Here is a 26,322-nt window from a genome sequence, read left to right on the forward strand (position 1 = left end):
CCACACAAGAGGAGGCCGGCGATAAACTAACCTGGTGGTCCTCATGATACGATGTTGGTCTCGTCTTCTACGCCGTTCCTGATTGTTTCATGCAGTTGGACAGAACCAATTATTATATTTTTTCTCATGTCGGTGCAATGAAAGTGCATTGTAGCAAACGTTTGTCAACAAGTCGTTTTTGGATCGTTCGCTCGGTTCGCACACTGAACGAATTTTGGAAACAGACTTTAAATACAAAAAAAGTTTTTCTGATGTTTTAAGTACTAACGAGACCAGATTTTTAACACAACTTTCTTCGAAAATTTCATTCTATTATAATTTTGTTGTTGAATTCTGATCGGAAGTATCTCAAAATAGTGGAAGTGGGGCAATTCGGACGGCTGGCCAATTGAGACCACCAGCTGTTTCTTAGTTATGGTAATATTATGAAAAGCGTATACAGTTTCGACCCGTTTTTATAAACTCCCGGTTTTATGCACCGCCGTTTTTATGCACCCCCGATTTTATGAACTTTTTGTACCCGATTTTGTCAACCTCCCGTTAATTAATTTTATGCCAGCAATTCAGACCTATTGATACAATTAAGGTAATGAGTCTTGCATTGTTAAGTAGCAGTCAAAATGTAGGGTAGTTTACCCAATTTTGGTCCTATTTAAGGTAATTGAAAACTATAATCACATTTTGCTTGAATTCTCAAAAAAAAACAATTCTGTGGCTTTTCATGATAAAATAACACACTTTCACATATTCTCCGTGGAAAACATAACAATTGGAAGAGACACCGTATGTAGTAAAAATTGTATATTTAGCAATATTATATCTTAAATATGTCGTAGTTCATGACAAACTGCAAACAAAATTTAAACCAAAGACTATTTTTTGCGGACTATCTGTAAACAGTGGTCCCGAGGATACAATTTAGCGCATGTTTGGCTGAGAGACTGTGATGTCTGTTCTCTAGTTTATCTACTCCTATAAACGACCAATATGCTCAGAATTATCCGATTTCTGTAAGATTTTCCCACTGAGCATTTTTCGTAAAATCTTCCGTAAATTAAATTTTTCTAATGAAAAACTGGAATAATCTCTGCTTCTCACTTTTAAGGAGATTAACTGTTAAACTTCGTTGACAGAATGCATTGTCATTCATAATGAGTCTAAATTCAGATCGATCCTTTGCTTGGAAGTTGGATTAGACAACTGTCGAGCGGTTCGGTTGAATACGATTTTTTGCACTGATACGGTATTAGGGTTAATTTTTCTGCAAACTAACAACTTGGGACAGTTCTCGAGTTGTTTCTAATTATGTAGGATGGAAAAAGGAAGTTAAAAAAAAATTCCCGATTTTATCAACTTACCCGTTTTATCAACCAAAATTTTTCGGTTGCTTAATAAAAACGGGCAACAACAATTAATTAAATTAAGTGCATTATCGTGATTTTGGATCTGCCGGATAGTATATTTTATTTATATCCTGTTTTAGGAGAGACTATCAACTATTACTTAGACCAAAATAGTAATTCATTTCTATTGCAAGACATCGAAAAGAAATGGGTGGTCCGAATTAGAACAGGGTTGGGGTAATTCGGACCTTTCATGTACTTTTGCGCAGAAAGATCGGAAAAAGTCGAATTAAAAAAAAGGTGCGCAATTGATAAAAAAATGTATTTATGTATTTGTGATTCGGTTAACACGTTTCAGTTCTATAGCTCATATACCCTTACTAGGTCCGAATTGGCCCAGTTCCCCCTATGGTTTAGAATAAAACGAAAATGTTACATATTTATAAGGAGGCAAAGCAATCAAAAAATAATAGTCGTCTAAAGCCAGTGTGAATAAAAAAGCATCGCCACTTTCATCGGTGCGATATTAAGTTCATTTTCGATACAATACAGTGGACATCTGTGCAAAACACTGCCCTATCTTCCCTAGTATTCGCGAAGTGGAACATTTATTAAAGATGCAAATGCAATTGAAACTTATTAGAGATTCGAGTCGTCGTCGTTTAATTCTACTACACTCGTAATACTGTACTGATAACGTTAATATTTTTTACCACGGTGGAAAGTTTTTCTAACATGCAACACGTCGTTGAGCATGACAATGTTAGAACCAAGTTCCCCGTTTATATGAACGATGATTAGATTGATGTGCATCTGCACGATCTATTCCCGAGTATTGGCAGTTAGCTCATTATTCACCGATTCCTTCTTACCTGTACTTACAATACGAAATAGAAAGCGTTGCAAAATCTTAAATCACGCTGTGCACATATGAAGGACAGACCCCTACGTACCAGTTCTGTAACAAGAAGGTGCACTACGGGAAACCATGTAGAAAAACTTCTAACGAAATAACATCAACTACAAGCAAACCCAACAAATAATCATCATAAATATCAACTAAATGACACACAACCGAAGATGCTGCTCAGGCAGGAAGAACAGAATGTACGTACAGCGTGTTCGATCATTGTTATGCGCTTACTACTCAGCACCAACGACGATAAAGCATTCGACAAAAACACATTGATACTCGATCGTGACTCGTAGGTCCCACAAGCAATTAAAATTAGTTTAACGTGAAAACTAACACAACATCAACAGCGAGAACAGCATGGACGAGAACGTCAAACCGTGAGAAAGCACACTAAGTGACACCCAAGCAACAGTAGGTAATGCGGCTTAGAGCATTGCAAAGAAGCACTCATTTTCAAAATCTCAAATCTCTCCCCTTCATATTATGACAAATGCATCATTTGGACAATTTTAAACTCCCGCCCACTTCGCTTGAAATTTTTAACATTGGCACTGTGGGAAAATATGATTATATGAAAAAATATATTAAATGTCAAAATTTTTAAAGTAGCGCTTAGAAAATTATGCTTTTTACATTTCTTACAAAAGAAATGTATAGGATTCGCTCAAACTTTGAAAACTTTTTCCGAGGCCCGGAGGGCCGAGCCTCATATACCAATCGACTCAGCTCGACAAATTGAGACAATGTCTGTATGTGTGTGTGTATGTGTGTATGTACAAAATGTCATGTAATTATCTCAGCAATGGCTGAACCGATCTTAATGAAACTAGTTTCAAATGAAAGGCCTAACGTTGCCATTTGACACTATTATTTTTGATTTTCGATATGTTGTTTACTTTCTGAGATATGGACGATTTTGTCAAAACACAGCAGGTTTTTCACAAATAATTTCCGAACAATATAATATTGTCTCACAAACTGCACATAAACAGAAAGCTTGTAAAAATACCTTTCTAACAAGCTACAGATTGTCGAAATCCGTGCACGAGCGGCGGAGATATTAAACATTTTGTATTTTTAGTCCTCGCTTACCAATTTCCACTAACTAAAAATGAGATTGTTTCATACAGAGTATTGCTTTACTGGTGTTTTATGGGCAAAACTAAACCGATTTTATAATATCGGGGTATGAAAACACATCTACGTGATTCAAGGAATTCGATGTTGGAAACATTTTGTGAATTACCTTTATAATAAATTAACTATTTCTTAAGAATCAATATATAAGTTCACTTCAATGACAAAATAATGTGTTGATAAAGAAACAGTGAGTTCTAGCATTTATTCCTTGGATTAGGCATTGCGTTTAATCATGAGGTAAATGTTGGATGGTATATCAATACACAGATCAACAAGTAATTCACCTAATAGTGAGATAAAAGATTTCTCATATAATTATACTCGTGGCGTCACCGAAAGTAAAGTAGTAAGTATGTTTGAAGCCCAAAAATCTAGCAAAAATTTAGCTCTTTTGCAAGACTTAGGTTATACTGGTTATGGCGCAAAAATTACTACTTACATTATTTATGACAAGAATATAAGAAATCAATATATCATAATAATATACCTATAAAAATAATGTCACTGCATTAACCAACATTTGCCATTCCTCACACGCCCCCCCCCCCCATCTCTCTCTCTCTCTCTCTCTCTCTCTCTCTCTCTCTCTTTCTCTCTCTGTCTCTCTTCTATCGCATCTATCTAGCTATTTCTGTATCCATTTCTATGTTGTGTGATAAGATCTTCTGCCAATCTGAAATATTTATTAATTGTAATTGCGAAGGTTTGAGAAAACAAAACTATTTTTTGACTGCTGCTACATCAACTCAACTTTAATTCAATTGTATTCAAAGCCTTTATCTACACTATAATTAAGGAAATTCATGGCTATATCACAAAAATATTTGGCTTAACTGGGTAATATGAAAGTTTGACATGAAAATTTTCAAAAGAGACGTTCCACGTGCGATATTTAAACTATTCGTATCTCTATTGAATTTTGAATGAAATATATGCTCAAAGACTGAAAGCTGAAGCCAGGAGGATTGGACTTGCCATCAACGTTTCGAAGGCAAAATACATGAGAGGAAGAGGTTCTAGAGACGACAATGTGAACCTCCCATCCGAGTGCGGATTGACGGTGACGAAATCGAGATGGTCGACGAATTCATGTATTTGGGCTCACTGATAACCGACGACAATGATAACAGCAGAGAAATTCAGAGACGGATCTTGGCGGGAAATCGTGCCTACTTTGGACTTCGGAGGACGCTCCGGTCGAATAAAATTCGCCGCCGCACGAAGTTGATTATCTACAAGACGCTGATTAGATCGGTGGTCCTCTGCGGCCACGAGACCTGGACTATGTTCGTTGAGGACCAACGCGCCCTTGGAGTTTTCGAACGAAAGGTGTTGCGTACCATCTATGGTGGAGTTCAGATGGAAGACGGAACGTAGCACAGGCGAATAAACCATGAGTTGTATCAGCTGCACATTCGTTATATTGGTACGAACTTTCACGAGAAATAACGGATCAAAGACCAAAAATATCCACAAATTAGATACATTTGTTTCATTTGAATCATTTGATTCATTTGATATATTTGATTCATTTGATTCATTTGATTCATTTGATTCATTTGATTCATTTGATTCATTTGATTCATTTGATTCATTTGATTCATTTGATTAATTTGATTAATTTGATTAATTTGATTAATTTGATTCATTTGATTCATTTGATTCATTTGATTAATTTGATTAATTTGATTAATTTGATTAATTTGATTAATTTGATTAATTTGATTAATTTGATTAATTTGATTAATTTGATTAATTTGATTAATTTGATTAATTTGATTAATTTGATTAATTTGATTCATTTGATTCATTTGATTCATTTGATTCATTTGATTCATTTGATTCATTTGATTCATTTGATTCATTTGATTCATTTGATTCATTTGATTCATTTGATTCATTTGATTCATTTGATTCATTTGATTCATTTGACTCATTTGATTCATTTGACTCATTTGACTCATTTGATTCATTTGATTCATTTGATTCATTTGATTCATTTGATTCATTTGATTCATTTGATTCATTTGATTCATTTGATTCATTTGATTCATTTGATTCATTTGATTCATTTGATTCATTTGATTCATTTGATTCATTTGATTCATTTGATTCATTTGATTCATTTGATTCATTTGATTCATTTGATTCATTTGATTCATTTGCTTCATTTGATTCATTTGATTCATTTGATTCATTTGATTCATTTGATTCATTTGATTCATTTGATTCAGTTGATTCACTTGATTCATTTGATTCATTTGATTTATTTGATTTATTTGATTCATTTGATTCATTTGATTCATTTGATTCATTTGATTCATTTGATTCATTTGATTCATTTGATTAATTTGATTAATTTGATTAATTTGATTAATTTGATTAATTTGATTAATTTGATTAATTTGATTAATTTGATTAATTTGATTAATTTGATTAATTTGATTAATTTGATTAATTTGATTAATTTGATTCATTTGATTCATTTGATTCATTTGATTCATTTGATTCATTTGATTCATTTGATTCATTTGATTCATTTGATTCATTTGCTTCATTTGCTTCATTTGCTTCATTTGCTTCATTTGCTTCATTTGCTTCATTTGCTTCATTTGCTTCATTTGCTTCATTTGCTTCATTTGCTTCATTTGCTTCATTTGCTTCATTTGCTTCATTTGCTTCATTTGCTTCATTTGCTTCATTTGCTTCATTTGATTCATTTGATTCATTTGATTCATTTGATTCATTTGATTCATTTGATTCACTTGATTCACTTGATTCACTTGATTCATTTGATTCATTTGATTCATTTGATTCATTTGATTCATTTGATTCATTTGATTCATTTGATTCATTTGATTCATTTGATTCATTTGATTCATTTGATTCATTTGATTCATTTGATTCATTTGATTCATTTGATTCATTTGATTCATTTGATTCATTTGATTCATTTGATTCATTTGATTCATTTGATTCATTTGATTCATTTGATTCATTTGATTCATTTGATTCATTTGATTCATTTGATTCATTTGATTCATTTGATTCATTTGATTCATTTGATTCATTTGATTCATTTGATTCATTTGATTCATTTGATTCATTTGATTCATTTGATTCATTTGATTCATTTGATTCATTTGATTCATTTGATTCATTTGATTCATTTGATTCATTTGATTCATTTGATTCATTTGATTCATTTGATTCATTTGATTCATTTGATTCATTTGATTCATTTGATTCATTTGATTCATTTGATTCATTTGATTCATTTGATTCATTTGATTCATTTGATTCATTTGATTCATTTGATTCATTTGATTCATTTGATTCATTTGATTCATTTGATTCATTTGATTCATTTGATTCATTTGATTCATTTGATTCATTTGATTCATTTGCTTCAATCGATTCATTTGATTCATTTGATTCATTTGATTCATTTGATTTATTTGATTCATTTGATTCATTTGATTCATTTGATTCATTTGATTCATTTGATTCATTTGATTCATTTGATTTATTTGATTTATTTGATTCATTTGATTCATTTGATTCATTTGATTCATTTGATTCATTTGATTCATTTGATTCATTTGATTCATTTGATTCATTTGATTCATTTGATTCATTTGATTCATTTGATTCATTTGATTCATTTGATTCATTTGATTCATTTGATTCATTTGATTCATTTGATTCATTTGATTCATTTGATTCATTTGATTCATTTGATTCATTTGATTCATTTGATTCATTTGATTCATTTGATTCATTTGATTCATTTGATTCATTTGATTCATTTGATTCATTTGATTCATTTGATTCATTTGATTCATTTGATTCATTTGATTCATTTGATTCATTTGATTCATTTGATTCATTTGATTCATTTGATTCATTTGATTCATTTGATTCATTTGATTCATTTGATTCATTTGATTCATTTGATTCATTTGATTCATTTGATTCATTTGATTCATTTGATTCATTTGATTCATTTGATTCATTTGATTCATTTGATTCATTTGATTCATTTGATTCATTTGATTCATTTGATTCATTTGATTCATTTGATTCATTTGATTCATTTGATTCATTTGATTCATTTGATTCATTTGATTCATTTGATTCATTTGATTCATTTGATTCATTTGATTCATTTGATTCATTTGATTCATTTGATTCATTTGATTCATTTGATTCATTTGATTCATTTGATTCATTTGATTCATTTGATTCATTTGATTCATTTGATTCATTTGATTCATTTGATTCATTTGATTCATTTGATTCATTTGATTCATTTGATTCATTTGATTCATTTGATTCATTTGATTCATTTGATTCATTTGATTCATTTGATTCATTTGATTCATTTGATTCATTTGATTCATTTGATTCATTTGATTCATTTGATTCATTTGATTCATTTGATTCATTTGATTCATTTGATTCATTTGATTCATTTGATTCATTTGATTCATTTGATTCATTTGATTCATTTGATTCATTTGATTCATTTGATTCATTTGATTCATTTGATTCATTTGATTCATTTGATTCATTTGATTCATTTGATTCATTTGATTCATTTGATTCATTTGATTCATTTGATTCATTTGATTCATTTGATTCATTTGATTCATTTGATTCATTTGATTCATTTGATTCAAATGATTCATTTGATTCATTTGATTCAAATGATTCATTTGATTCATTTGATTCATTTAATTCATTTGATTCATTTGATTCATTTGATTCATTTGATTCATTTGATTCATTTGATTCATTTGATTCATTTGATTCATTTGATTCATTTAATTCATTTGATTCATTTGATTGATTCATTTGATTCATTTGATTCATTTGATTCATTTGATTCATTTGATTCATTTGATTCATTTGATTCATTTGATTCATTTGATTCATTTGATTCATTTGATTAATTTGATTAATTTGATTAATTTGATTAATTTGATTCATTTGATTCATTTGATTCATTTGATTCATTTGATTCATTTGATTCATTTGATTCATTTGATTCATTTGATTCATTTGATTCATTTGATTCATTTGATTCATTTGATTCATTTGATTCATTTGATTCATTTGATTCATTTGATTCATTTGATTCATTTGATTCATTTGATTCATTTGATTCATTTGATTCATTTGATTCATTTCATTCATTTGATTCATTTGATTCATTTGATTCATTTGAATCATTTGATTCATTTGATTCATTTGATTCATTTGATTCATTTGATTCATTTGATTCATTTGATTCATTTGATTCATTTGATTCATTTGATTCATTTGATTCATTTGATTCATTTGATTCATTTGATTCATTTGATTCATTTGATTCATTTGATTCATTTGATTCATTTGATTCATTTGATTCATTTGATTCATTTGATTCATTTGATTCATTTGATTCATTTGATTCATTTGATTCATTTGATTCATTTGATTCATTTGATTCATTTGATTCATTTGATTCATTTGATTCATTTGATTCATTTGATTCATTTGATTCATTTGATTCATTTGATTCATTTGATTCATTTGATTCATTTGATTCATTTGATTCATTTGATTCATTTGATTCATTTGATTCATTTGATTCATTTTTTTTTTTTTTTTTTATTTCAATTATAGAGGTTTTAACCTTAAGGTCATTCGCCTCTTCAGGTTAGAAAAATCTCTTAGGAAAAATTTCTAACCCTATGTGTGGGGTCGGGACTCGAACCCAGGGGCGCTGCGTACAAGGCAATCGATTTACCAATACGCTACGCCCACTCCCATTTGATTCATTTGATTCATTTGATTCATTTGATTCATTTGATTCATTTGATTCATTTGATTCATTTGATTCATTTGATTCATTTGATTCATTTGATTCATTTGATTCATTTGATTCATTTGATTCATTTGATTCATTTGATTCATTTGATTCATTTGATTCATTTGATTCATTTGATTCATTTGATTCATTTGATTCATTTGATTCGTTTGATTCATTTGATTCATTTGATTCATTTGATTCATTTGATTCATTTGATTCATTTGATTCATTTGATTCATTTGATTCATTTGATTCATTTGATTCATTTGATTCATTTGATTCATTTGATTCATTTGATTCATTTGATTCATTTGATTCATTTGATTCATTTGATTCATTTGATTCATTTGATTCATTTGATTCATTTGATTCATTTGATTCATTTGATTCATTTGATTCATTTGATTCATTTGATTCATTTGATTCATTTGATTCATTTGATTCATTTGATTCATTTGATTCATTTGATTCATTTGATTCATTTGATTCATTTGATTCATTTGATTCATTTGATTCATTTGATTCATTTGATTCATTTGATTCATTTGATTCATTTGATTCATTTGATTCATTTGATTCATTTGATTCATTTGATTCATTTGATTCATTTGATTCATTTGATTCATTTGATTCATTTGATTCATTTGATTCATTTGATTCATTTGATTCATTTGATTCATTTGATTCATTTGATTCATTTGATTCATTTGATTCATTTGATTCATTTGATTCATTTGATTCATTTGATTCATTTGATTCATTTGATTCATTTGATTCATTTGATTCATTTGATTCATTTGATTCATTTGATTCATTTGATTTATTTGATTCATTTGATTCATTTGATTCATTTGATTCATTTGATTCAATTGATTCATTTGATTCATTTGATTCATTTGATTCATTTGATTCATTTGATTCATTTGATTCATTTGAATCATTTGAATCATTTGAATCATTTGAATCATTTGAATCATTTGAATCATTTGATTCATTTGATTCTTTGATTCATTTTATTCATATCTTTAATTTTATGCATTTCATGTTCAGTCATTCGTTATATTTCATTCAATTTGTTAGTATGGGTCAATTTATTTTATTAATCTTATAACTATTTCTAAATATAATCTTATTTTTTATTTAGTAACCTAATCTAATTCAAGTCGTGTATTTTATAATTTTGATTTATATTAATTTTTCTACTTATTTTATGAATTTAAAAACCTATTATTTCATTTTTTGCTTTACTTTTTTATTTCGGTCGTTTTGATGATTTCTATAATTTATTCAGTTTATTCGAGATTTTATTCGTGCAAGACTAGAAACTGTTTTCATCCCACCTCTAGTTGGGTGCCTACTTCTCGTGAGTTCTGCAAACTAATCCAATAGTGAAATGTGTAAGAAATGTCTCATCTCACTGCTAGGTGGATTAAATCGTTTTTTTTTAGAAAACATTCCTAGAATATCAATGAAAGTATCTTTGTTCCCCAAAAAAAGCTGGAAGTCTTGGAGCATTTTGTTCAAAAAATTCACCATTCTTAATAAAATTTTGCTCCATGCTGCAAAACATACATTTTTTGCAATTTTTCTAATGTAAAAAAATCTCAGAAATCGAACGGTACCTTCGCAACCTTTGTCAGAATGGAAGCAGTTGAAGCACTAGGGCATTTTACCATTCATATCAAATTTAATGATTTTCTCGTGCATATATCTCTATTATTCATTAATCAATTTTTATTAAAAGTACCTTGTTGAACATTCTCAGGAACAAAATGAACATTGATTCGTTGCCTATAAAATTCAGAAACATTAGTTTTTGACATTTAGTCTAGAAACCTCATTTTTTCATTAAATGCTCTAATACCCCAACTTCCCGTATTTTTTCGTATTTCGAGACTAAATGTGAGAAAAATCTAATGTATCTGAATTTCATGGATGGCATATCTGATTCCATTTATTGTACTTTAGAATCTTTGACGTTTATCAAGAAACATTTAATAAAATTTGATAAAAGAATATCAGAGGTATATGCAAGAGAAAATGATACAATTTAATATGAATTTTCAAATGCCTTAGAGCCCCAACTTCTCGTATTCTGACAAAGTTCCGTTCGATTTCTGAGACTTCACATTAGAAAACATCAAAATATGTATGGGTGACGCCGGTGGTTGAGTGGTAAGTGTGACCGTTACTCATCCCAGTTGGTCTGGGTTCAATAGTTGAGATTTTTCTGAGGTGAAAAAAGATGGGTAGGTAATGTCAGAAACATAACTGAAGTGAAGTAAGTGAAGTAAAATACACTTAGGCGTATATATATATATATATATATATATATATATATATATATATATATATATATATATATATATATATATATATATATATATATATATATATATATATATATATGTATATATATATATATATATATATATATATATATATATATATATATATATATATATATATATATATATATATATATATATATATATATATATATATATATATATATATATATATATATATATATATATATATATATATATATATATATATATATATATATATATATATATATATATATATATATATATATATATATATATATATATATATATATATAATCATTTTACCGACAAAATTGTCCGCACAAATTTATATTTATTGGAAACATATCTGCGATTCATGTCAACATAAATTGGTTGATACAGTTTTTTACTCCCATGCATTAAGCTTCAGTGGAGCGATTTGAAGCATGACTGGGACTAATGCTGAATGAAATCGTTTGCAGTCCATTATCTTCACTAGCTAAAGTATGGGACTTTAAAATATCCAACTCCGTGCTTCAGTAGTTCTGTGCAAACTCGAACTCAAACTCGAAACGGAAACTACGCCATCGATTTCGACCTTGTTTGATGGTATGTAGTAATCAAACAGCCAGCAATATAATGTGCCTGCTTCAGACTATTTACCACCACCAGTTGTGAAATATGTTCTCATCACACAGCAATATAGAATTCGATAGAGATGACTTCCAGTAAATAACTGGTGAGCTTGATACAACATTCTACAAAGAATCATGTATAAAGCCTCTGACCGCTTCGATAACTCTACGAACAGTTTTCTCTCCTATCAGATTCTCATGAATTTTCTAAGGTGAACCGATAAAAATATATGCCGTTTATGACATTGTCATTAATTCCACCGTGTGCTAAAGTCACAATATTTTCCATACAAACTGCTTGTCCCTCCTGAGTGCCCTTTCTATATATTAGGGTGACCATATCAGATGAGTAAAAAACCAGGGGTGGCATTGCGCATCTCGAAACGAAAGGTTTATTGTATGCAAGCTTGTATAAAAAGTCGATTCGAAATGGTTCCATAATGTCGCCCCAGGACAGTCGAAACTGCTTCCCTTCGTTACCGACAATCGACATTGCCTTTTCCGCATGTTTTCGGCTGTTATAAAGTTATGGGGTCTGGCAGGCAGAGCTTCGACAGTAAAAAAGTTCTGGGAGTCTGGGAGGAAGAGCTCTTCCAGAAAGTCTTTCATCGGAATTAGATCACCAAGAACTTTTTCGGATTTACACAAAGGCAGTTCTTGCTACACCACCATCAACAAACGTTTCATGAGATGGTCTGTGCACGACCAGCGACGAGTTTTCAGTTCTAAAAACACGACATTGACGTAAATCAGAATCATCAGCGATCCCAACTAGCTTCCCTGCGCTATGCCTGGTAATCTCCAATGACAACCATTATCTCTCGATTTGAGATCTGCAAAACCTACCGTTGTTACCAAAAATTTCTCCGTTTAATCGATTGTTATATGAAAACCGACGGATAGCTTGGTGTAATTAATATCAGTTTGAGCCCGAGCTTGAAAAAAATGACATTCCTGCGTGAACTTGAAAGAAAACAAAATTCAATTCATGCCCGTCGCAATGAATGAAATGTTTGGTTCGTTTCCCTCGTCATTCGTTCTCCCGACACAGCGCATTCAGATTCGGACATGTTCGGTTTCAGAAGCAAACTGAATTTTGTTTCCATTCTACCTATGAGAGGGATTATTGAGCAAAAGTACACCAGATATAGATAATGCAGTTCACTTATGCTCGAAAATGTAGACATATGCCAGCTTCTGCCTTCAAGCTGTCCACATAAAAACAAATAAATGCTTTGGTTGGTGAAGGAATTTATATTTCCTCTGCACTCAAGCATTCCATTCTGCATGAAGTTTCAGTCAGTTGGGAAGTTAATGAATGAGGGAGACGATGAATCTGAATTTTGGTTTCAGTAAATACACGCTGAAATTAGTAACTGATTTTGAGGTTTCGCAGCATACTCCCTGTTATGTAGGATGCTGGACTCGGCGGTTAGTCGCTGTTCAGCGTCCAGGCGTGAAGACATGTTAATCGTCCATTAGCTATTTCATTTATTTGACACGCCTCAATGCATTACCTGAGCCGTGGATCTTTTAATATTTTCAATGCGTAAATAAAAATAAATTAATCGAATTTTTTTGTATATTCATCGGACCTTGTGTACGCGATTTATTACTTTGCGTAAAGATCTTATTTCTTGTTGAAGATCTATTCACTTCATTGCCTCTTGTTGCTTGTGGATCACTTAGTCCGCTTTCTCTCGGTTTATCGTTTTCTTTCTATACTCGCTGTTAATGTTGTATAAGCTTTCACGATTACCTGGTTTGAGTTGTTTGTGGGGCCTACGGGTCACGATCGCTTATCCATGTTCTTTATTATTTACTTTATTTTCGGTAGTGCTGGCAGTTGATTGGGAAGTAGTAGGCGTATCACAATGATCGTTAACGTTGTGCGTAGGTTCTGTTGTTCCAGTATTCGTTGGTGCCTGAGCTGAAACTCCGGTGGTTTATGATTTAGTTGATGTTGATGAAGGGCTGTGTGATGGGTATGCTTGGAGTTGATATTGCTTCGTTAGAGGTTTGTGTACATGGTTTCTCGTAGTGTGTCTTCTTGTGTAACAGAACAGTGCTCGCAGGGGTCTGTCCGTCATACGTGCACAACGTGATTTGAGATTTGGTCACGCGTTTTGCTTTGAATTGAAAGTTCACATATGAAGAATTAGGTTCCGTCACTCGCATTCTCACGAAACAAACACCGTTGGAAATACCTAGAAAATTTTTCTCCAGGTTTCAAACTTAAATGATTCCACCGTTACGTATTCCGACATGATGGTTGTAATAAATTTATTAATAGTACCCAGGTGTGCATCGTGCAGATGCATATCAATCTTATCATTGTCAATATAAACGGGTATCTTGGTCCTAACATTATCATGCTCAACGACTTAATGCATGTTGTATTCCATTGCGTAGCTTTCCGGTATGGCCGAAGTTTTAAACGTTACCAGTTACGAGTGTGGTGGGCTTGAATAACGACGACTTCCGTTAGTCTAAACTGCATCCGTTAGTCTAAACTGCACTGAAAGTAACGGTGCTTTATTGTTCACACTGGCTTTGGACGAATTTTATTATTCGATTTCTTTGCTTGTTTATAGTACTAGCACGGTAGAAATAGACAGCAGACTTTAGGTAGAAACGTTCGTTTGATTCACTGCACTGTTAACAAGCAGAGCAACTGATTAGATACTGGTTTCGAGCCTGTAGCAATTCCAAAATCCTCAGCTCGAGGAAGCGCTCAATGAAATTATTCCACGATAGTTGCTATTTTTCTTTTTTTGGGATGGATTTCCAGTAAGATGAAAAAAGCCACTAGCAAGAAAACTCAAGTAGAAGCAGAAGCACCAAAACGCCGATGTGTCTTTTCAGAGGTACCAAAGGGAATTCTTCGGGTCCCGGATTGAAAGACGATTTAAGCCATGGGAGTGGGCGTAGCGTATTGGTAAATCAATTGCCTTGTACGCAGCGCACCTGGGTTCGAGTCCCGACCCCGCACATAGGGTTAGAAATTTTTCCTAAGAGACTTTTCTAACCCGAAGAGGCGAATGACCTTAAGGTTAAAACCTCTATAATTGAAATAAAAAAATAAAAAAACGATTTAAGCCGAGAAGAAGCGCTTGTAACCATTGTTTCATCGATGTTGACGAGGTACTCTTGAGAGATTAAAAAAACCATCGGAAGGAAAAAATTGGGAGATTCGACTGTATTAAGTTTTGTTTGACGCATTCCGTTTGAGGATGAGGCATACAGGAGAAAAACCAGGACAAATCAAACATCCTCGACTTCCCAGGACACCAGGACAGTCAATGCAAAACCAGGACATATCCTGGGAAACCAGGACGTATGGTCATATATATATATATATATATATATATATATATATATATATATATATATATATATATATATATATATATATATATATATATATATATATATATATATATATATATATATATATATATATATATATATATATATATATATATATATATATATATATATAAAACAAATATTATTGTTTGTCCGTTGGATCTCGTGCGCGCAACTTTTTATTGTGAACGGAGACCTTCTTTCGCGGTTCGCCTACTGCGTCATGGGGGCCGTTTAATTTCTCTTCTGTCCTCCACATCAAGGTCATCATCGTTAAAAGTGCCTTGGTACTCGCGACCAGGTGTTCTTTCCTGCTTCTTGCACTTACGGGTGACCAATGTAAATCCGTCGTCATTCTTATTATCTTCATCACCGATGTTACTTACAGTTGTTTCAGGGGTGCTGGATGCTGCTTTGGCAGTTTTCAATATGGACTGAACAGCTCCCCAATTTGGCAACCGTTTGTTGTTCAGGTATTGGTATTGAAAATTCTTTTTTGGGTTGGTTTGCCGTGGATGCGTTGGCAATCGGTAGAGATGCATTCTCCTCTGTATCTTCCGCGCAAGGTTGTCCGTGGTGCGCTGTCTGATTACAATACTTGCACGTAGGAGTTTGCCCCTCATGGGTACATAACGTAGTTTGATTAATAGTAGCTTCGTGGGTTTTGAGTTTTATAGTCAAGTCAAGTGGGAGGGGATAGGTCATTCGATCCGCATCCTCACCACAAGAACACCGTTAGGTGTACCCGGGAAGAAATTTCTCCACGTATCACGTGTAACGGATTCTACTTCTCCGTATTGCGACACGTATTTTGCGATTAGATCAGGAGGGGTACGTGGTGTAGGTCATGTAATTTTACATCTACATAGTCTTTTTCTATGTACACGGGAATCTTAATTCCAACTTTATCACTTTCAGCCACGTGCTTCAAGTTGTTCTGCAAAACGAAACGTTCGGCTTGTGCTAACGTGTTGAATGATATGAGCACTACATTGCGAAGATGATGATACTGTAGATACATAACCTCCTTGACCTTTAGCTGCATCTTCACCTTCAGCAGGTATTCTACTTCACGAAAACTCAATCTTATTGAACAGAATTTAAAGTCAACGACCGCTGTGTTGGGTCGGAGTTGAGATTTTTCGTCAACTTTACTCATGTTGGCAAGAATAAATTAAAAGTTTCCTTTGTTCTCGAGATAATGCACACTAGATCGAGAGGTTGCTAGTCGTTGTTCACTTGGTTCGATGGTACGTCTGACTTGGCCAGAAGTAGAAAGTAGACTGACGGTATAGTATTATATTGCACAATCTGCGAAGAGCATCTAAACACTCCGAAAGTCAGCGAATGTGAAGTTACATAATTTTCAGTGGAGTTATTTTGAAGTTTTGTGTGCTACGGTTTAGGATAGGGAAAAATGCATTTATTATAAACAACAAACCAAGACCTTTGTACTCACCGATAAAAAAGTTAGCTTTGAGCGTCATCTGTGGTAAAGTGGGACGCTATCTCTTATTAACAAAAGATGAGAGATTAAATATTACTGATAAACTTTGCTGAATATTTGTAGAAACGTAAGCAGAAGCTATTATTTCGTCTCACTAGATTGTATCCCTGGTGTGCAATCTATTTTACCGTCCATTATCGTATTTTTAACTTTAACTTTGAATTGTGTCTCCGGAATCGGAGTTCTATTCATTCCAAAGTCATTAACTGGCTATGGGAATATTTCGTTGAAGTCTGTGTGTGTGTTAATCCAACCTACACATTTACGATACCTTCAAACTGAACCAATGGTGCATATAAATATATCTAATTTCTGGGCCTTTTATATGATATTACGAATCAATTTTTGAAACTACAAATTAATCCTATTTGATCTGGAACCTGGTTCGTTTTTCACATCTATTCGCTAATATGCAATATAAGTTTAGTATTTTTATTCTTTGGTTTATGTACGTTACGTTGAAATTGTATTTAGTATATGACAACGATTTGTCGTATTTTCCATTCACTATCGTTACGGTCATAATAATGGACACCACAATGACTACGTCTTCTCGGTTCAAGCTGGTGTAAAACGTGACCAGTCCAGCTACCAGGACGATCATTATCGTATGCAGCAAAAACAAAGCTGCTGGAGATGTATGAAACGGAAAATTAGCACTTTACTCACTGTTTGTTTGTGGAGTGTTAATTCAATTAAAACAGCGAGCCTTCTTTCCGATCGGCATTAATCCGTGACACAGGCAGCTTGTTATGGCTATCTTTTTAGCCCGTAAATAACTCGATTGCGCTTACACAGGAGTGTGTCCACTAACAACGGTCAGCCTTTACCTGAGCGAAGTCCAAGGAATGAGTCCGAGTGGATTTGAATAACATGATATCTTAATGCTAATAACTAATGAAATGACAATTTTTCATCAACCAATTTGCATTACTTTCTTAATCCTGGTCTGTAAGACAAAAAAAACACTAAGCCAAACTAGTTGTAATACTTTTACTATATAGCTCATCTGCGCGATGTGTTTAGACCTCAATATTGAACATTCCAATCCTAATACTTTTAGATTGAAATTTGCCTTACTTAAACCTCACTGCACACTTAGCGTTGTGAGCTCGAGTACAATCTAGAAAAAGGTATTATATTTTTTCATATGGTGTGAATTTTGTTATGTTCAGTGGTGTGTATGAATCATGGTGAAGGGAATCAAATCACAACGGAATTGAAGGGATCACGTGAACCCATACCTTTGATAAAAATAAAGCTGAGCAAAAAATCTGTTAAATCATAACGTATTCACATACTTGACATTCTCCCAGCATGCTGTTTGTAAAAGTATAGTATAGTATAGTGATTTGAGCAATTCTACAAAAGTTTGAAAATTTAGAAAATAAATCTTCTTCAGTGCTTCGGAGTATTTTTTAAATCGGTGAAAATTTGGTTACACATTTTTAATTTCTTTTTTGTACGAAAGTAATTTATGTTTAGATAAGAACTACGCGACATTCTAGTATATCCGATTAATGTATTGTTAATGATAGGGTTAAGTTTCCCCGGGGATCAAGTCTCCTCAGTCTCCCCTACAAACATACACACAGGCATTGCTACAACCCATCGAACTCAGTCGGTTAGTATGTAACACTCAGTCGTCCAGACTTCAGAAAATTTGTATACTTTTCTTTTGAAGCAAGGTAAAAAATATACAAAGTTTGTTATTATTGATCTATTATTCCTCTACACTCAGAAATTATTATAATATATGATAACGAGCAGTAAAACTAAACCTGTGGTTTTAGCTCTTGATGCATCGCGATTTAAAACGACATTGCAAGTGTCACGCGCCTGTAGCATCTTTCAATAAAATTGAACAGTTTATCGTTCTGAAGATTTGCTTTTCCCAATAATACTCACCAATGATCACAATATGGCCAAACATGTCTTTCTTCCAAACTTGAGTGCAGTTCCAGCGATGACCTAATCAAATATGTAATAAATTTGCTTAGCGCAGCAACCTTGTGGCATATATTTTTATATTTTATTTTATTTTTTGGGATGTTGTTCTCATTAAACTAATCGATAATTACCTTTGAATTGACGCTGACACTCATGAGCTCCGAGTACTTGACCAGCACTTAATGACACTACGGCATCCGGCGCTTCAACGCACAACTGTTTCTGGTATGGTGACAGGCCAGGAATCCTTGAACATAGAACTGAAGATGTGAAGCTTTCCACGATTCTGAAAAAAACACATGCGGGACTTAGTCATGTTGTTTACTGAAAAGGTTGGTGATCAATTGATTAAAACATCCGAATGGTATTGCAAACTGCACACTAGGGCATTGCAAAAAAATTTTTTTTTGAATTCTCAAAGGCCCCCCCTCCCATATTGTGACAAATGTCAAAGTAAGCTCAGATGCCAAATTTCACATCATTTGGACAATTCTAGACCCCCGCCCACTTCGCTTGAAATTTTTGAAATTGGTGCTATGGGAAAATGTGGAGGAAAAATATATTAGATGCTATAACTTTTGAAGTAGCAATCAGAAAATTACAATTTAAATCTCTTTTAAAGGAAATAACCTTAGTATTGGAATGGAGATTTTCCTGTTCCCAGAAAAATACGGGATTGTGGGGTACTGGGTCATTTTGGCCCCAAAATCCCCTATTTTTTTAAATTTTTCTGCTCCGTGGTGCAAACCATACATATTTTACAGTTTTTCTAATGTGAAAAAATCTCAGAAATCGAACGGAACCTTTCATACCTTTGTCCGAATACGAGAAGTTGGGGTTATAGGGCCTTTTGCCATCTATATTAAATTTTATCATTTTCTCGTGCATATATCTCTATTATTCTTCATTGAATTTTAATAAATTGTACCTTGTTGAACGTGGAATAAATTGTATATAAATTGTAATTTTCTGATTGCTACTTCAAAAGTTATAGCATCTAATATATTTTTCCTCCACATTTTCCCATAGCACCAATTTTAAAAATTTCAATGGAAGTGGGCGGGGGTCTAGAATTGTCCAAATGATGTGAAATTTGGCATCTGAGCTTACTTTGACATTTGTCACAATATGAGAGGGCCTTTGAGAATTCAAAAAAAAATTTTTTTTGCAATGCCCTACTGCACACCTAGAAAAAATAGTGTAAATTTACGTCTCCTAACCCTGACATATACGAGCATCAAAAATAACTTAGTTTTACGTTTGGTTTTAATTTTACATGACGTTGAATTTCGTAAGTCATGTAATTTTACTCCTCATACAGCGTTTGTTCTGAATGGTAGTAAGTGTAATTTTATGTCATTGCGCATGTAAAGTAAATGTTTCATGAAAAATTAAACGGAACACGGTAATGTTCCGTCATTTCGTAAATTACGGTTTGTTGAATTGTGTCATGTTTACAATTACGTCAACGATAAAATTCAGATTTTTTTGGTGTGTGTAGAAAAATAAAGTCCCGCATAATGTCTGCTTTTTATTTTTTAATAAATTGATTTTCTCATTTCATGCCATTGTGTAAGGTAGCTTTGGTGGAGATGCCCTGCACTTTCTAAAATCGATGTTGCACATATAATTGGTTGAATAATATGAAATAATAGTAAGGCGAAACAAAAATTTGTTACAAATACATCGTTAAATTTCCATGAGTATTTATTGCACTGCTTCCCAATCCCGCCTTTTGTTGGGCTAAGGGAATGCCATTTTCGGCGTTTTTTCACTCAAAAGTTCGCCATTTCGCCTAAAATCAAAATATCGAAAAAATCCTACGTACGTTGCTTGCTATTGACATAAGGAATCAGAAAAAAATTGGTTTTTGGCTCTAGGTCAAAAATTACGGGATATAGATTTCCGGTCGTGGACCCCTTCCAAAAAAAACTTGCATGGGGGAAAATGCTGCATGGCCGCCATCTTGTGAAGAAATTGCCTCAAATATTATTTTGTGTGATTCAATACTTATGTTATAAATCCCATTAATAAATCCCCACAAGATTAAATGGGATTTAATCCCATTTAACAAGATCTCGATTCACCTCTTTATTGAGTCAAGAAAAATTCTCGAAATATGCCTATATTTCCGTTCTCTACAGTGGTGTAACCCCTTAGACAGTAGATTTTCAGGGTGATTGCATAACCTTCCTATAGTAGAAAGGAAAGAAAGGTTTATATTTGCATATGTTCAGATTCTTTTACTCATAACTTCGGAACCAATACTTCGTTCAAATGAAGTTCAGTAGCAATCAATGTGAATACTACACCCTTCATTAGTGATCTGTAATAACAATTTCAAGCAATTTAGCTCTCACTTCAATTAGTTTTGCATCATTTAGATGGATTGATTATACCTGTTCATATGGGAATTTCGTATGTAATCCCATGCTTCAACCCGCAACACAGAAACTAGAACTTGTATTCCAATGGAATATAATAGCAGTCAATACGGATGCTGTAGCTTTTATTTGAGACGAAATTCGAGAAAATCGAGTAAGATATTTCTAAGCAGCAAATGTGAATTTAATTCAGGAACATAGCCACATTCCCGAAGCTTCCGGTTTCGCCGAAGGTGCCCAATGTGGTCCATGTGGGTTTGATTGGGGATCAGTGAGCTGAAAATTAAATCCAAGCAATTCAGAATGCATTTCATTAAGTTTTCCATCTTTTAGATAACATGCCGATACTGATTTATATGGGAATTTAATGTATGGCCACACTCTTCAACCCGTAACTCCGGAACCGGAAGTCGGAATTGTATGAAATTCAATAGCAGCCAATGGGAACGTTGTACCTTTGATTTGAAACAAAGTTTGATAAAATCGGTTCGGCCATCTTCGAGTAACCGATGTGCATTTTTGGTCACATACCTGCATACACACACATACGCACACACAGACATTAGCGGACTCGACGAGCTGATTCGAATGGTATAAAAAACTCGGCCCTCCAGGCCTCGCTTAAAAAGTCGATTTTCAGAATGATTGTATAGCCTCTCTATAAAAAAAATGCAAAACCAGTACCACCATGTTATGTAAATAATACAAAATTTATTGAAATACGTTACCAATTATTGTATTAGCAGGTTTAGTTCACTGATAGAAACACCGCGCGAAGTGAACAAATTTGGATATTTTCAAAACATCGTTTTCAGAAATGAAGAAATAACTGAACTGATCTTTACATACGGTCGTATGAGAGTTTTGTACATGATTTTTAGTACAAGAATGAATCTTTTTTATCGCAGGTACAACTGGTGTCCGTAACTTTGTAACATTCGTCGATCATGCATCTTTGAATTTCAATATCGATGTTTGTTATTGGGCTAGATGACTGTTCTGAAATTTGATCCCTTTAACATTCCGCATATCTACATCTATGTGTCAAAAATGTTCGGATTTATTGGAAAGTAGTGAAGTTATGGCAACTCAAAATAGCGTTAGCGTTTGGGGTTGTATTTATTTCACCGGAATTGCTCTTGGAGTATCGCTAGATAGTGTCTTAGGGCCTATTTTATTTATTATGCATATAAACGACACGAGGCGGGTTTTACAATAGACATGTTTACTGACGACACGGTTCTGTTCATTGCAGCTAAAAATATAGATGAAGTCGTGGCTCATTTGAAGGAAGACTTACATTCCCTTGCTAGTTGGTTAAAATTTAAACAATTAAAGTTAAATATTGCCAAACAAATTAAAATCATTGTGGACAGAGTTTTGGATTTTTATATTTGAAGGTTATTTGAAGAATTATTTTTGAACATGAAACTTGTAATTTTTCTCTTCTCTTAGTTGCATTTAGGCGAGTTATTATATTCTCTGTGATGATGACGGATTTTTGTTACTTGTTTATTAACATTCTTTAGGTGTTCCCTTTTTGTAACGAATAAGGTGTTAGCGGGCCATATTGACCCGGATAGCGAACTCAGTTTTAAGACACTTTTTTAGCCAAAACTGTATGAACTTGTACCCAAACTGTTAGTGAATTTTCAGTTTATGGAAAATATTATCGTTTTTGACCAGATTGGCCAGTTGGAATCGGTACCGAATGGGGTCATGTTGATGTAGATGTATGCAGAACCGTCATTATAAATCACAGGTTTATTGATAGAATGCTAATAATAAATACAAACAAAATAAAAATGAGAATGTAGTATTTCTCATAAAATTGAATAATATTGAAATATACATGCTTGAAAGCTTCTATAAAATCCCAACTAAAATGATACCGATACTTTGACTCAACTATTGACCATGGATTCTACGTGAAATCATCCGGAAGATCCGGAACATCCGTATGACAGATCAATTCATGAATCTAGTCCTAACGCTCTGAGACATTTTCGAAAACATATAAGAGTATATTATTCGCATAAATTCGTGCTTTTGAATGGGACAGGGATCCATTGACCATTTGGATGATCCGGCGTAGAATTGATCCAGAAAAAAATTTCGGATTGGGTCCGAAATTTCGATTTTAATATATTCATTGCACAATATGTATTTCGTAATAAACTCATTTAAATAAAAACAGTTTTGGTGGTCGTATTCGATTTGGAATAATTTTGAGTTTAGAACGAATTTAAAATAGAACTTTTTCAAAATTTCTTAACAAGTTGAAAAATTTCGGGAGGGGTCCGGACCCCCAGGACCATCCCCCTGGATCCGCCACTGCTTTAGCCAGTTCACAAATAGTTTTTGTTTTGCTCACAAGTACGATTTCTTTGTAATAATAATTCTGAAAAAAAAACTTTCGAGAAAACCACAGACTTCTACTCGGTCACTACGATACCAATAGGGACCCTATCGCAGTCACAAGTACGAATTTATGCGAATGATATTCCCAAAAATATTTTTTTAAAAATCTCAGCGGTCATAAGTACGAACTCATTCAAATGAGAATTCAAGAAGCACAAAAAAGTACCTGGTTCTAAAACCAACTGTATAAATTGATCAGTTCAGCGAATGTTCCCGATTGTCCGGATGGTCATTATGTGCCCAATGTGGTCAATTTTTTACTCGGAACTACGAATCTATGCCAATGCGATGTAAACAAATCTTTCTAAAAAAAACTTCAGAATTCTAGAACCAGTTTCATGAATCAGCAAATTTTACGGATGTTCCGGATCTTCCGTATTATTTTCACATAAAATTCAAGGTCAGTATTTGAATGAGAGTATGAATACAATTTTACATAAGATTTTAAATATATTATAAAACTTTGGGATCAGTGTCATTGATTGACCACATTGTCGCTTGTTCTGTATTATGAGAAATACTATTGTACCACCGGAATCGACATAGGAATCGTAATGCGAAACATCCAAGAGTGGTCGTATCATGTACAAATCTAATGTGTACATTCTCGTTTTTTTGTGTTTATTATTAGTATTCTGTTAATAAACCTATGATTTACGATTCCCACTGGTCAACCTGGTCAAAAACGGTAATATTTATCAGAAACTGAAAATTGAAACTCTGTTAACCAATTTATGCACAATCAGACATAGATTTGACTTAAAAGGTGTCCTAAAACTGAGTTCTAAATCCTGGTCAATATGACGCTAACACCTTATTCGTAACTTTTTTGCAGCCCTTTAGAAATATCCGAAAAATTGGAACTCTATTAAAGATCATTGCTCTCCATGAAAGAGTAAAAGTCAAGAAATTCCAATCTTCTAGGTGCAAAACTGAAGCCGTTATCGCATTTTGAAAGTTTATTTTGGGTCATATTGACTTCAACACCCAAACGAGGTAAAAGTTATTGAAAATAATGAGATGTCTACTGAAGTCTGAGCGTAGCGATGTCTTGGTCAGGCGGAAGGAGTCTTACAGAATAATATCGGAAATGGAGGAAATAGGGCTCAATCCACGATTCCATCAAGTATCTTCCCACCCGTTCAATGAAACCAAGAAAGCACATTCCATATTTTCTGGGGAAAATCTGGGAGCGCCTGCGTGCTTTGTCTGTAAGATCGTACAAGATTACCTTAGTTTGGGTTTCCTTGCATTGCTCCATTCCAGGTAATGAAGAAGCGGACTCTTTAGCTAAGGCGGGTGCTTTGCAAGGTGACATATATGAAAGACCAATTAGCTTCAGCGAATTTTTCAGTATTACTCATCAGAGAACCCTCGAAAGTTGGCAAACTTCATGGAGCAATGGTGAACTGGGAAGGTGGCTACATACGATAATCCTAAAGGTATCGACGAAATCTTGGTTCAGGGGGATGGATGTGGGTCGGGATTTCATTCGCGTGATGTCTCGGCCCATGTCCAATCACTACACGCTGGACGCACATCTTCGGCGTATTGGGCTCGTGGATAGCGGTATCTGCGCTTGTGGCAACGGTTATCACGAGATCGAACATGTTGTCTGGGCATGCGCCGAATACTGCTCTGCCAGATCTCAACTGTTCGATTCCCTTCGGGCCCGAGGAAGATCACCCAATGTCCCGGTTCGAGATGTACTAGCAAGCCGCGATATTCTCTACATGTCCCTTATATACACGTTCCTCAAAACTATCAATATCCAAATTTAAATGCCCCTATATTTTCTCTTATTATTCCCAGAAGTGCCCTCTTCCGCCTACCGTACCCCAACGATGGTCTGATATGACTCCAAGACGAGACAAAACAGCTGTCGAATGAACCAACAACACGAGACCTACAGTACAACATGACACGCGCAACGCTGTATGTTTCGGATCCGTATCTGAGCCGTACTACGAAATCGTCTGGAGGAACCCCTGCCGGCTCGAGGGAAACCGCCCGGCGTCCCAATACTTGATGCATCCGTTCGAATCTGTAATCCTGGCCGTTGATTCCTGATGCCGGAAACTGAAAGTTATCCCCCCCCCCCCCTGTCAGGCTTGTCCACCCTCTCTCCCATGTCTCTGATACACAGATGTATGACTTCACCCCCTTCTCCCCTTGAATATCTTCCCAAAACTTATGTCCCCTTCCATCTTCTAGTTTTAGTTGATCAATATTTAATCTCGTTAAGAAATGCCCAACAGTACCACTACTTTAAAATAGTCCTAATTAATTCCCCCTAATCTTGAACCACTCTCCCTAGTTATTTCTAGTTAATAAGCTTGTAAAATGTTTCGCTTAGTTAATAATTAATTTCTCCAACAATCCCCCTTCTAAAAATCATAAAGTGAATTACTATACAAAGAACACACAAAATGACCCGTCCCCCTAATCTTACAAATATTATATTACCCCCTCTTGTATACGTATAAGT

The 26,322-nt window shown here is 33.5% G+C and overlaps 1 protein-coding gene across 1 annotated transcript in view; it reads right to left on the minus strand.

Moving 5' to 3' along the window:
- Window positions 1-26,322, minus strand: part of LOC131682751 (protein Wnt-2) — an 82,590-nt gene that overhangs the window by 6,531 nt on the left and 49,737 nt on the right. The window contains exons 3-4 of the mRNA XM_058964469.1: window positions 19,161-19,315; window positions 18,988-19,050 (exon numbers count right to left, since the gene is read on the minus strand). Coding sequence (XP_058820452.1) covers window positions 18,988-19,050; window positions 19,161-19,315 — 218 coding nt within the window. The remainder of the gene's footprint in view (window positions 1-18,987; window positions 19,051-19,160; window positions 19,316-26,322) is intronic.

Source organism: Topomyia yanbarensis, chromosome 2 (genome assembly GCF_030247195.1).
Source record: "Topomyia yanbarensis strain Yona2022 chromosome 2, ASM3024719v1, whole genome shotgun sequence".
NCBI classification, from domain to species: domain Eukaryota; kingdom Metazoa; phylum Arthropoda; class Insecta; order Diptera; family Culicidae; genus Topomyia; species Topomyia yanbarensis.